General features: G+C 59.7%; 1 protein-coding gene across 1 annotated transcript; it reads left to right on the forward strand.

The window, feature by feature from the left end:
- The first annotated feature begins 5,640 nt into the window (after positions 1-5,640).
- Positions 5,641-13,522, forward strand: LOC120395893 (struthiocalcin-2-like). The gene is made up of 5 exons (XM_039520699.1): positions 5,641-5,717; positions 6,381-6,478; positions 8,464-8,622; positions 11,560-11,674; positions 13,228-13,522. Exons 1-5 carry the CDS (start codon positions 5,651-5,653, stop codon positions 13,293-13,295), a joined length of 507 nt encoding a protein of 168 aa, XP_039376633.1. The 5' UTR covers positions 5,641-5,650; the 3' UTR covers positions 13,296-13,522.
- The last annotated feature ends 399 nt before the right edge of the window (positions 13,523-13,921 follow it).

Here is a 13,921-nt window from a genome sequence, read left to right on the forward strand (position 1 = left end):
AAATAAGTTCCTGGAGGACAGGTCCATCATTGGCTATTAGCCAGGATGGGCAGGGATGGTGTCCAGAGCCTCTATCTGGCAGAAGCTGGGAATGGGTGACAGGGGATGGGTCACTTGATGATTCCCTGTTCTGTTCATTCCCTCCGGGGCACCTGGCACTGGCCACTGTCAGCAGACAGGACACTGGGCTGGATGGAACATTGGTCTGACCCAGTAGGTTCATTCTTATATTCTTATGTTCCCATCTGACATCCAGACAGTCCCGAGGGTGAGGGTTTCATGGCTTGAGAGGGGCCAGTTAAGGCAGCACCAAAGGCTCTTTCTGTGAAAAAGAAGAACCACCACCACCACCAGCAGCAGCAGCAGCAGCGGTGGGGTGTGTCCAGGGGGCCCCCAGGGGTCTGAGGACCAAAACCTGATGTGGAGGAGGAGAGAGGTGCCAGTCCAGGCAGCAGGGGAGAGCCAAAGCCAGCAAGGCAGCAGAATGAGCTTCTCTGTACAACTGCTGGGCCTGATCCGCTGCCGCTCTCCATCAGTGACGCTCCCCTGCCGAAAACCAGCTGAGCTCCCTGGCACCAGCTGAGGACCTGGCCACTGAGCTGCCCGTCCTCTCCTCTGAGCCGCTGCTCCACAAACGAGCGTAGACAACACGCCGCCGTGTTACAGTGCGACAGGAAGGGCTCCCCCCCAGCCAAGAACACAGGTGCATCCACCCAGAATGCACATCACCCCCTCCAGCCTCCCCGCCCCCCAAAGCCAGGGAAGGGGCGCTCAGCTTTCAGCCTGGATGAGGTGAACAGTGGGGGGGGGGGCCATGCTCTGTGCCAGGGCTGGCCAGGAGTGATGGGAAGGGAAGAGCCTCTTCCACCGTCCAACTTGCATCCGAGTATCTCTTCAGTGCTGACATTTGCATCTTCTCTAAAATCCACAGGCCTGGTCAGAATGGCCTGAAATGTGGGAGGCCAGGGCGGGGCCTGGCCCGGACTCAAGGCTCAGTCACTTGAGTAGCCACTTTGGAGTCTGCCAGTTCTATGGCTTGGTTGTCCCACCTGGAACCACTGCTCTAGCAACTTGCCCACACTCCCCTCCCAGAGCCAGGTGTGAAACCCAGGAGTCCTGGCTCCCAGCATCCTGCTGCTCGCTAGCAAACAGGTGTGTGGCTGCCTGGCAGAGTGCGCTGGCACAAGTGGCAGGGGGCTCTGGTGTGGCTCTGGGGGTCCCTCAGTCAGACCCTGCTCTGGGAGGGTACCTATGGTTCCACACAACCTCTGCCCTGTCGGGGGTGGCACTAGGAACTGGGAACCTCACAGAACGTCCCCGCCCTTAGCTAACCCTGCCATGTTCTCCCCAGCCTGACCTCCAGTCACCCGTCCCACGGGGCCCGCAGCACGGCCCCTGCAGATCATTGATCCAGCGAGTCATCGCCGAGGGACAGAGCGCGCGGGGCACCACGCGGGGCCTGTCACAGATCCGAGCAGACACCCCTTGCTGGCTGCGAGGGGAAGCCAAGCCCCCGTGCTCAGGATCCCCCAGCTGTGTTACCCTCCTGGAGCCTCAGCAGGCTGCAGCACAGGCTCCTCCCTGGGTGTCTCTGGCACACTCCTGGGCACCAACTCTCCGTCTGTTCCCCCAGCTCGGAAATGGGGCTTTTCAGCCATGCTCACGCTTGGCCCAGTCAGACGCCTTTATGATCTCAGGAGAGTGCAGAGCATCCCAAACAAGACACACAAAATGTACATCCCTGCCTCAGGCTCCTCACCACACAGGGCAGGGGCCCAACTCCCCTGGGTTGTCCAGAGCCCTTGGAGCCACCTGAGCTCAGGAAAACAAGCAGCTCCCTCTGCCCCAGGAAGCTGCTACACACTGGGTGACCTCTCCCTCCTGGAGCCCCTCACCTCGCTCCGGTGGCCTTGCCGTCTCCTGCCCATGCTTCATCCCCTTCCTGTCCGGCCCCTCTTCTTGTGGGTTTAAACCAGGGCACAAGCCCCAGACTGGCAGTGAGACCTATACTTAGAGTTCACAAGTGTGAACTCCTCAGGCGCTATAACAGCCTCAGCACGGAGTCACGGACAGTCCCTGTGGATCCTCCGATCCGTCATGCCACCCAGGTGAGCCCAGCGTGTGAGAGATGGTCCCTTACGCCAAAGCTCCCAGCAAGAGTCGAGTTACTCCCGGTCCCCAGGGACCAGTCATTTACTCCAGGCCAACTGCACGGTAGATCTTACACCGAAGGCAACGCTTGTAGCCAGGCCTATCATAAACTATCCACCCATTTATCAATAGGAAACGGAAACAAGAGCTAGTGAGAAGGTTAAAGCAGGTGAGCCAGGCTGACTACAGCTGTGTATTTGTGTGTTCAAGTGAGGCACGAGGACCTTGGCACGAGCTGGCACCTGCTCTGCCAGCGTCACCCCTACCCACTCCCGAGCACTTGGCCTCTTTTGTTCTCCGCCAGGTAACTTTCCACTGCTCCTACCTTTCCCCCTCCCCTCAGAGGAATCAGCTACATGGGGTTTCTGAGGATGTTTTTTATAACATGGCTTTTTGTGAGGTGTAATCACCATTATCAATCTTAAGCCTTTCCCGTTGCGCCTGTGTGGGGCGTGCATGGTACCGGCCCTGTCAGCAGTGGTGGATTCACATACACATAGGAACTCAGGATACAGCGGGATTTCATGATACCACTTCCCAGGAGCAATCGGAGTGCATGTGTTATACAGGTGTAGCCCCAACTCATCACAGACCCTCTGCCCCCTGCCCCCGTTTGCAGCCACACAATCCGGGCTACGGAGGCTAACGATGCATTAGGGAATTTCTGACAATTACTTTCCTTTGGACCCTGCCTCTGGCCTCGTGGGTGTTTTGAAATATTTACACAGCCTCCCTGAGTGGGTCTGGAGGGACCCAGCGCTGGCTCTGGGGCGCACGTGCCGTAATCCCAGCAAGCAGCTGACGTGGGTGACTGGGAAGGAATTTCTAACAGCATGAAGAGAGCAAAGGTTTTTGCAGAAAGAGAGTGAAGAGCCCTGGGGGCAGCAGGAGATCTGGGACAGGAACCTTCGTCATCCTGGTGGCCTCAGGGACCAGCCATGCTCTGAGCTGCTTGTGACCCCTGGGCGACCGAAAGGGTCGAGCTAAACTACCTCCACCTGGACAGGCCCAGGCCCCGGGGGATTGGGCTCCCTGACTCCAGTGTGATGGGCAGGAGCACACTTGGCTGGAGACCCCCCAGATACAGGCTGGTGGGGAGGCCCAGGGTCTCCTGAGGGTGCCCCGTCTTAGGAGCACAGAGCACCTCTTAGCAGAGACCCTGTGCTCCAGCTCACGTCATGCAATGCAAGTCAGGCATGACAAGTGTGTTTCTGCTCATTGTGGGAGGGAGGCAGGTGGGGGCAGATCCCTGGTGAACGGGCACCACGGGAGGGGGAAGATCCCTGATGAACAGGTGCGGGGGAGGGGGAAGATCCCTGGTGAACAGGCGTCAGGGAAGGTGGGTGGATCCCTGGTGAACAGGCGCTTGGGGGAGGAGGTGGATCCCTGGTGAACAGGCATCAGGGAAGGTGGGTGGATCCCTGGTGAACAGGCGTCAGGGAAGGTGGGTGGATCCCTGGTGAACAGGCATCAGGGAAGGTGGGTGGATCCCTGGTGAACAGGCGCTGTGGGAGTTGGGCGGATGCCTGGTGAACAGGCGCTGGGGGATCCGGCCCTGTTACCTCTAGACTCCCTGCCCAGCTGACCTCTAAACTCCTGCCAGTGTCAGAACGTCTCCTCCTGTGGGTTGGGACGAGGCTGCCGGGGGGGGGCGTCACACCAGCCAGGGAGCAGCAGCCCCCACCCGTGCCGTGTGGGAGCACAGACTGCTGCTGGCTCGGCCGTTGTTTCTGTTTGAACCGCTGAGTGAGGGGACTGGCTGGTGCCCCTGCTAGCTCCTTCTGAGAGGTCGCAGGAGGGGGCACGTTGATCCGCCTCTTGCAGCTGCACCATGGCACGTAGAGAGCTGTCGCCGGCCCCACCCGCCCTGCAGAGTCACAAGTGCGATGCTTTGCCAAGCTCTGCTCTGCCGCCCTGGAGGGGACGTGGGCTGCACTGGGATCCGTGTAACCCTGGGCTCTGTGTCTCACGCCCACCGTGCCGGTGGTGAGTGTCTATGATCCCCCAGTGCCTGGCCGAGACTGGGGCCTACTTTACACCGGAGGAGGTTTGCCGGGGTAGCGATACAGGCGCAGACGTACCTGCAAACCCGCCTCATGTAGCTGCAGCTGCATGCCTTGGGGCCCTGACAACCATTCCCGAGGGCACACCTAGACCAGCAAAAATGTTCGTCCGCACTGGGGCTTTGGCTGGAATTTGAGTGCCCTAAAAACCACCACGACCACTGTTGTAACAGCAGAAGTTTTAAGTGTAGATTTGGCCTGAGGCAGTGCCAGGTTTGATCTGTCCAGGGGGGGCTCCCACTCTTCCCTTGGGGGGCGGTGCTCCAGCCCCACAGATCCTCCTGATCATCAGCCTCGGTTCCCTTTGCCTGCAATCCCCCGTGGCTCCCTGTGTCTGTCCCTCTGCCCCACGATGATTGTCCCCCCCCCCTGCAGCCTACGCAGCCCCTCTAAGGCCCTGCCCGGTGGAGCTGGGAGGGGCCCTGCCCAGAGCCACCCGATTGCAGAAGTCTCCTTTGTCCAGGCTCCCTCCAGTGCAAGGCAGTGGTGGCTGCCAGGAGCAGTGGGGAGCTGAGCCGAGACCAGACCCCTTGATGGGCCAGATGCAGCATGAGACTTGCCTGGTGCCTGCTCCCCCTGGGCCCAAGGGCTGGGGCTGCCCGACCCATCAGCAGAGTGTGGGGAGCAGCCAAGGGTGATGACAGCTCTCCAGCTGCCCCCCCGCCCTGTCCCGTTCCCGCCCCCCCCCCCACCTGAGCTGCGTGCATGGGTGGGGAAATGTCCTTAATCTCTGTTTGCTCTGGGCTTGGGTTACCTGGTTTGGCAGCTGGTTCAATTTCCCTGTTCAGCCCCCTCCCTGCCCCCCCCCCCCCGCTGGGCTATAAACCCCGCGAGACCCAGCGCCCACCACAGGCGGAACTCCACTTCCCAGGGCTACGGACCAGCCACCCAGACAGACAGGTGAGTCCCTTCCCCTCCCATCCCTTCTCCCTCCTCCCTGGGTGCTGGGCACTCGGTGGCAGCCGAGCCCTGTGACAGGGCCTCATGGCCCGACTTGCCCTGTGTGAGTCCCTGGGGCCGTCTCTGTCCCACCCCTTCCCCCACAGCGCGGCCCTGACACCCCGTCCCCATGTGTCGGTGCTGAGCATCCTCTCCCTGGGGTCTGCTCCCCGCGCCCCTGCCCTGCCCTGCCCTGCCCTGCGTGGCTGGAGAGGAGGGGCAGGGAGAGCTGCAGGCTGACGGGCCCTTGGGAACCAGCCCAGGGAGACGGGCCCTATATATCTCCCCTGCCCCACAGCGGGCTGTGAGCCTGCACTCCGGGGGCTGGGATCCCTCAGGGCCCTTCCAGTCCAGCCAGGCCCTTAGCAAACAGCCCAGCTGCGAAGTGCCTCCCCCTGGGAAATGCCCCATGGTGGTGGTGGGGTCACTCCCAGGGTGTCTCAGGCTCTCGTGGCCCCAGCTCCCAGGTGTGTTTTCTCCCCAGGAGAAGCGAGAAGATGGGGCCAGTCACCTGCTTCAGCCTCTGCCTCCTCGGCTGCCTGATCTTTAACCCCTCGCTGGCCGGTGAGTCCCTGCCCGGCCCTCGGAGCTGGAGCCCCTGGGGGCTGGTTGCCCTGGTGGGAAGTGAATTTACATCACTGCCCTGCCCCCAGAGCCCCTTCCCCACTGAGTCCATAAACCAGGAGCCCAGGCAGTGGCTCAGCACCCACTCTGGGAGAGACGCCACCTCCCGCTGCCCCTGGAGCTGGGTGAGAACTGAGGCATGAGAAGCTCGTTCCTGGCTGGGATTGCTTCTGTCCAAGGGATGCAGCGGGGTGGGGGACCCTGGGGCCTGGGGTCCATATTTCCCCCCGAGCTGGGAATCCAGGAGCTCGTTAGAGCAGGTGCATGGAGGGGTTCTCATCCCCCCACCCCCAGTGCACTGGCTCCTTCCCTGCCCCAGGGAGCCATGGGGAAAGGAGGCCCTGCCCTGCCCTGCTGGGATCCCTGCTCAGATCTGGGTTCCAGGGGCTCCGTTCTGCTGATGTGGGGTCTGGGCAAACCCAGCTTCCTCCTGCAGCGCCAGGGCCTGGAGGGTCCTGCCAGCCAGACACAGCCCCAAACCCGCTCCCGATGTTTTTGTGCTAATGGGAAAGCTGTGGCTGTGCCTCCGAAACAGCCTCTAACCGCGGTGTCCTGTCCCCACCATTGCCCCCCCCACCCCCTGCCCCCTGCCCCCTCTCTCAGCAGGGGCACAGGCTGCATCCTGTCCCAGGGGCTGGCTACACTTCCACAACGACTGCTATGGATACTTCCCCCAGGAGGCAACCTGGAAAAGGGCTGAGGTGAGGGTCTGGGGATCCAGCGGGGGCGCGGGAGGGTTCAGTGTTAGGGTCTTAAGCCATAGGGCTGCTCAGTGCTGGAGCACCCTCCCACTTGGGCGCCAGTCCTGTGCCCACTGTGCCACGATGCAGAGGCTAGCACTGGAGGTGCGTCAGCTCCAGGCCTGTCTGGGGGGGGGAATGAGGGGTTTGAGATGCGGGGGGGGGTCAGGGCTGGGGCAGGGGGTCGGGGTGCGGGAGGGGTGCAGGGTGTGGGAGGGGGTTCCAACCTGGAGCAGGGGCTTGGGGCGTGGGAGGGTGTCACGGAGTCCCCGGGCCGGGCGATGCTCTGGAACGGCTCCCCACCAAGCCAGTCAGGACTTTGGGGACCCTCCTCTCCCTCGGAGCAGACTGTCTGCAGGGCAAGAAGCTCACACGGCTTCACCTCCTGGGTCTCTCCTTGGAGCATTCAGCATCCTCTGCCCCTCCGTGCGCTTCCCCCAGCGAGCCCACCCCACCGGGGTCCTGGGGCAGCCACAGGGTCCTGCCCCCCCACTTCGCAGTCAGACGTGACTCTCAGCCAGCCAGTAACACAGAGGTTTATTAGATGACAGGAACAGGGTCTAAACCAGAGCTTGTAGGTACAGAGAACAGGACCCCTCGGCTGGGTCAATTCTGGGGGGCAGTGAGCCAGACCCCCACGTCTGCCCTTCACTCCTCATCCCCAGCCAGCTCCAGACTGACACCCCCTCCAGCCCCTCCTCCTCTGCTCCGTTCCTTTCCCGGGCCAGGAGGTCACCTGATCTCTTTGTCTCCAACACCTTTAGCATCCCCTTGCAGGGGGGAAGGGCCTGGCCATTAGTTGCCAGGCGACAGAGGGTCGGCCAGGAACTGAGGCCCCCCCCCAGTATTCAGAGAGAACATTCCCAGTTCGTCACAGGGCTGTGGGTGGAGTTTACCTCAGGCGGCTCCCGGAAGCAGCTACATGTCCTCTGGCTCCTAGGCGCAGGGGCGGCCAGGGAGGCTCTGTGCACTGCCCTCGCCCGCAGGCACCACCCCCACAGCTCCCATTGGCTGTGGTTCCTGGCGAATGGGAGCTGTGGGGGAGGCGCTCAGGGTGGGGGCAGAGCGTGGAGCCTCCCTGGCTGTCCCTGGGCTTAGGGGCTGCAGGGCCATGCTGGCTGCTTCCAGGAGCCGCACAGAGCCAGGGCACACAGGCAGCCTGCCTTAGCCCTGCTGCACCACTGACCGGACTCTTAATGACCTGGTCAGCACCTGCCAGGGTCCCTCTTCAACCGGGTGTTCCCGTCAAAAACTGGACGCCTGGCCACCCTCCCACAGCCATTGGGTGGGGCACTGATCAGCTGTTTGGTGGATGGCTGGAGGCGCTCGGGGGAGGGAGGAGAGGAGAAAGCAGTGAGCAGGCAGGGGGACTGGGGAGAGGGGGCAGAGCAGGGCCTTGGGGGAGGCGGCGGAGCCTTGTGGCATGGCAGGGGTGCAGCAGCGACTGGGAAAAATAGAAGTAATTGCCTGTGCCTCGGTTGGACTCTCTTCCTTCTGTGGTTTTCAATCAGTACATTCCCAGCCCAGGGCATGGATTAAACAGGGCGTTTTCCATGGTGTGAAGCCGGCGGAGGTCTCTGGGGACAGATCCCCGGACCATGGTTAGCACTGTTTCATGTTGGACAGTGACTGGGGCATATGTTACACTGGCATTACTACAACAGGCCCCACCTGAGGGCAAGGGGTGGTGCTCAGCTTCGGGGCAGCTGGAATCAGGAGGGGTTTGGCCCTGGGGTATTTCTGCAGAGTGGGGTGCAAGGAGGCATGTGCACAGGAGCAGGCCACGGCTAGGGGTCGGGAGAGGCACCGGGGGCTCTCTCCCCTCACAGCCCTTGCTGCTCGGGGTCCTGCCCAGGGGATGCAGGGCCACAGGTTAATACCAGGCACTCTCCAGCTGCCGTCAGCAGTGGGAGCAATGGAGGGAACTGGCCTTGTCCTTGTCACAGGCTCGGTGTCAGAGCTACGGCAGCGGCGCCCATCTTGCCTCCATTCACAGCGAGGAGGAGCACAACGCAGTCGCTGATTTCATCACCCGCTCTCAGCGCCATGACGATGATGACAATGACGGTGATGATGTCTGGATCGGACTCCATACCCCTGCCCGGGTAAGTGCCTGGGGGCGGGGTGTCTGCCCTGGCAGGTCACTCCCCTGTATCTCTGCGGATTGTTTCCTTGCTGTGCGGTTAGCAGGGTAGTTATCACAGTTATTCAATGTCTGCTCTATCAGAATCTCTGGTGCCCGTGACCCTCTGCCAGCCTCTCCCGTGACCACTTCTCACAGCCCTCCCATGCCTGGCCCTGGCTCATCTCTAACTAATCTTAGTTTTCACTCACAAAGGAATCCTACAAAAAGTGGGAACATGGACAAATGGCGAACGATGAGTACAAAAGAATAGCACAAGCACGTAGGGACAAAACCGGAGAGTTTAGGTAAAATGAGTTACACCGAGCAAGGGACAGAAAAAGCAGTAAGAAGAGGCTCTATAAATACATTAGGAGCAAGAGAAAGACAAAGGAATGTGTAGGTCCATTACATAGCAGGGAAGGAGAGCTAACAACAGACAGCACCAAGAAGGCTGAAGTGTTTCAAGCCTCTTTTGCTTCAGTCTTCTCTAAAAAGGTTAATTTTGAAAAGCTGCTTAACACAATTAATATCAACAATAAGGGGAAAGAACACAAGATAGAACAGAGCATGACCAGATTAGAAAATATTTAGCTAAGTTAGATGTATTCAAGTCAGCAGGGCCTGGTGAAATTCACCCGAGGGTACTTAAGGAACTAGATGAAGCAATCTCGGAACCATTAAGATTTATCTCCAGGAACTCATGGAAGATGGGCAAGATCTCAGAGGTGTGGAGAAAAGCAAACATAGCACCTGTCTTTAGAAAGGGGAACAGAGGACCTGGGGAATTAGAGATTAGTCAGTATAACTTCAATACCCACGAAGCTGCTGGAACAAATGATTAAACCCTCAATTTGTAAGCGCCTAGGCTATGTCTACAGAGCACTGTGAACCCAGGGCTAGTTGGGACTGGAGTCAGCCAACCCACGTGAGGGAACCCTGGCCTCAAGCATCCACATTGCACTTCACCCACTTCTCTGTACCAGGAGATCGTCAAGTCCCAGCACTTAACCACAGTTCTCAGTGACTTCAGCTATTAGCAGGGGAGCCTCACTGCTGAGACACACAGGGCCTTCGCTTGCATGAGAGACACTAGCCTGAAGCAGGTCTATTGCTTAGCTCTAGGTAATAGGGAATTCATCTCACTAGCACGTAACAAGATTTTCACTTGAGGTTTAATGAGTTCTTATAATAGAGAAAAAAAACAAACCAAATATTACTTAAGACTGGTGTGCAGAAAAGAAACAGCTACATACTTCCTAACACACACATTTTCCCCCACACTTCCTCAGAAATCACTGACCTTTGGCACCCCTGTCCCCTGCCTAGCGAGTGTCCTTTACTTGTGGGTGAGTCCCTCAACCAGGGTTTGCCAAGTACAGTTCTGCTGCCCTCGATTCACTCAACGAGGATAACAACCCCTTATTACTCTGGCCCCAATAACAAGGAGACTGGGGATCCCATACCAGCCAAAAGTGACCATTTGGGCAAGCAATCCCATCATGCTGAGCGCCAGCAGGGTGGGTGGGCCCATGCAAAGGAGATGAGCTGCTGGTGTCCTTTCCAAAGCTCACCTCTAGATGTCAGGGGAGAGCTCATTCAGCCCTGCCTACATTTATGATATTTGTAGATGACACCAAGCTGGGCGGGTTGCAAGCTCTTTGGAGGACAGGATTAAAATTCAAAATGACCTTGGCAATTTGGAGAATTGGTCTGAAATCAACAAGATGAAATTCAATAAAGATAAGTGCAAAGTATTTCACTTAGGAAGGAAAAATCTAATGCACAACTAAGAACAGGGGAATAACCGGCTAGGCAGTAGTGCTTCTGAGAAGGATCTGGGGGTTCTAGTGAATCACAAATTGAATATGAACCAAAATGTGATGCAGCTGTGAAAAAGGCTAATCTCATTCTGGGCTATGTTAACAGAAGTGTTGTATGTCAGACAGGGAGCTAATTGCCCTGTCCTGCTCTGCAGTGGTGAGACCTCAGCTGGAGTTCAGTGTCCAGTTCCGGGTGCTGCATTTTGGGCAAGATGTGGACAAATTGGAGAGAGTCCAGAAGAGAGCAACAAAACTAATCAAAGGTTTAGAAATCCTGACCTGTGAGGAAAGGTTAAAAAACTGGGCAAATTCAGTCTTGAGAAAAGAAAACGGAGGGGGCACCTGATAGCCTTCAAATATGATAGGGCTGTTATAGAGAGGATTGTGATCAATTGTTCTCCATGTCCACGGAAGGCAGGACAAGCAGGGCTGGTGCAAGGAAGTTTTGCGCCCTAGGCGAAACTTCCACCTTGCGCGCCCCCCAGTCCTGAGGCCCCCCCCCCGTGGCAACTCCCCCCACCCTGGGGAGCTGTGCAGCACCTCCCCACCCCAGCTCACCTCTGCTCCGCGTCCTCCCTGAGCACGCTGCCCCTGCTCTAATTCTCCTCCCAGGCTTGCGGCACCAAACAGCTGATTGGCGCTCAAACCTGGGAGGCAGGAGAAGTGGAGCAGCGACCCCGCGCTCCGGGAGGAACCGCTGTAAAAAAAAATGGGGGCACCGCTTTTTGGCGCCCCCAAATTTTAACACCCTAGGCAGTTCGCCTTAATGGTAGCACCGGCCCTGAGGACAAGCAGCAATGGGCTTAATCTGCAGCAAGGGAGAGTTAGGTCAGATATTAGGAGACACTTTCTAACTCTCGGGGCAGGGGAGCTCCGGAGCAGGCTCCCAAGGGAGGTTGTGGATTCCCCGTCACTGGAGGGTTTTAAGACCAGTCTGAACCACCCCCTGTCAGGGCTGGTCTGGGGTTCCATGGCCCTGCCTCCGTGCAGGGGACTGGGCTAGATGGCCTCAAGGTCCCTGCCGGCCTGACACGTGGCTGGACCTGTGATTCTATACGGTGCGTTACTGTGGTCTCCTCTCACGCATGTGTCTGCAGAGCCGAAGATGGTCATGGGCAGACGGCTCTGAACTGGACTTCAGCGCTTGGGGTAGCCATGGAAGCTCCTCTTCCCCGAAGGGGGAGCCCTGCGTGGTGCTGGAGGAAGACACAGGTAAGGAGGAGACTCCGAGCCAGGTGTGTCAGTGAGGGAGCCCAGGCACCTGTCTGGCCGCACGGCCTCTGAGACGCTGACCGGGTGCTGGTCCCTGTCCCCAGGGTGTGGGTGTGGCACGTGCACAGACTCTGGCCCCTGCTGAGGGACTCTGCTGGTGTGTCCAGGGCAATGGCCAGGAGCAGCTGCTGTGCCCCTACTCCACCCTGGTGATCCTGGGTGTGTGTGTGTGTGTGTGTGTGTGTGTGTGTGTGTCTTGCTCACGAGCACTCACTGTGTCGCTCCTGGGGTGGGGCTGTGTCACTCCTGGGGGGCCGTGTCGCTCTTAGGGGCAGCTTGTTGCTCATGGGGGGCCATGTTGCTCCTGGGGGGGCGGTGTCACTCCTGGGGGGCCGTGTCGCTCTTAGGGGGGGCTTGTTGCTCCTGGGGGGCCGCATGCTCCCGGGGGCGCCATCTCACTCATGCATTGACACAGACGTGGGCTGCTCAGGAAAACGCCCCGAAGTCTCAGCATGGTCAAGAATTGAGCATGAATGAGGGCGCCCAGGAAACTCGCACAGGGCTAGTCCCAGTCACCTGCTTAACGTCTCCGTCCGCCAGCCAGGGAGCAGAGACTGGGGGTGTGTCGCTGGTGAGCGGCCATGCCCAGAGCCCGCAGTCGTAGTTCAGAATCCACGAGTGAGCTGAACCGGGAGAGCGGGTTGCCTGGGCGCCTGGCGAAGCTGAACGAATCATGGGGCGTGTGGCATGGGAGCCCTGGCCGGTCAAGGGGGCACAATGTTTCTGGGTGTATCCAGCCAACGATGGGACAGAGCTCAGTGCCCCCAGGTCCCATCCCCAGACCAGGGTCTGAGAGGCCTTGCTACGAAGCTTGTGCACAACTAGCAGTTCCAGGAGTCCCTCTGCCCGTCAGACGTGGTGCCGGCAGATGGGCGCAGCCAGGCCTGCAGTCACTGGATGGGGATAGGGAATGGGCGACAGGGGCTGGAGCACTCGATGATTCCCTGCTCGGTTCATTCCCCTGGGGCACCTGGCACTGGCCACTGTTGGCAGCCAGGATACTGGGCTAGATGGACCTTCGGTCTGACCGAGTCTGGCCGCTCTTATAGAGTCAAACAGCAGCAGAAACCCGCACCCAACAGAACGGCCTATGCCCCCCGCGGAGCTCCCTGCTGGGCCTGGGGTGCTGCTGAGGGGCTGAGCCCACCCAGCCCAGTTCCTGAGCGGGTGCCCCAGTCGCGGGGCAGGGCTCTCGCTCTCTCCTCTGCCCTCTGGCTGGGGTGGGGGGCACGTGGGGTGGGGGAGGTAGGAGCAGTAGCACGTGGACCAGGCGTCTCCCCTTTCACACTGAGCCTCGGCCTCTCTTTGCAGGATGGGGCTGCCCCAATCTGGGGCGCTCAGGGCTCCATCCCACCCTCCTCTTCCTCAGGGCTGTGCACAGGAGCTGGGATCTTCTGCAAGGGGCAGGGAACGGGGCGGGGGAGGGGTCACTGTGTGAGCAGGGACGGCCCAGCCTGCCCCACCCCAGGGGTCATTTCTGTTTTTCTTTCTAGGTTTCGTGACTTGGGACAAGGACTCCTGTAATGATAGAAACCCGTTTGTCTGCAAGTTCAGGCCTTAGGGGAGGCAGGTCGCCTGGCCCTGGGGGCTCCCAACACCTGGACTGTGACTGAATCAGGTCCCTCCGGCTCCCCGGGGAGACCAGATCCTGTGTCCCCGGCTGCAAAGTCCCTTCTGCAAAGCATCGCTGAGTTACGCTGTGTCACTCCCGCCCTGCTCTGCCCCCTTCGTGGGGGGGTGTCTACTGTGTAGTTTTACCCTGGGCTCCCCCTCTTGTCTTTGCCCAAACCCTGCTACCCCCACACCCCGAGCCCTCCCGCACGTGCAGCCCGGTGCTCTGAGCCCCGGCTGGCTCGCATGGCCAGTGCACACGCGGGCAGGAACATGGAGCACACGGTCAAGCTTTGCAGTGGGGATGCTCAGCCCTGCGCTAGCGCCCAGAGCCGGGCGCCGCTCCCCCAGGGTAACTGAACCACGGCTGTCCCGCTCCCTCTCCACCTCTTCAACGCAGGGAAGCAAAAATAAACTGTCCTTCAGCATTCAGTCCCGTGTGCGTCTGCTGCTCTCTGCAACGGCGCGTTCCACGTGCCCCCGCCTCCCTCCTGAGCACCCAGAGCCAGCCCCCGGGGGCGGACAGGGACCGAACAGGAGGGAGCATGTGTCACGGAGTGTAGGGGAGTCAGGCTC

Source organism: Mauremys reevesii, linkage group 1, assembly GCF_016161935.1.
Source record: "Mauremys reevesii isolate NIE-2019 linkage group 1, ASM1616193v1, whole genome shotgun sequence".
Classification (NCBI taxonomy): domain Eukaryota; kingdom Metazoa; phylum Chordata; order Testudines; family Geoemydidae; genus Mauremys; species Mauremys reevesii.

Bases quoted from the DNA above. Each gene is read 5' to 3' on its own strand.
- LOC120395893 (XM_039520699.1), top strand. From the start codon at position 5,651: ATGGGGCCAGTCACCTGCTTCAGCCTCTGCCTCCTCGGCTGCCTGATC. The intron at 6,479-8,463 runs GTGAGGGTCTGG...TCCTTGTCACAG, and splicing joins CAACCTGGAAAAGGGCTGAG to GCTCGGTGTCAGAGCTACGG. The intron at 11,675-13,227 runs GTAAGGAGGAGA...TTTTCTTTCTAG, and splicing joins GGTGCTGGAGGAAGACACAG to GTTTCGTGACTTGGGACAAG.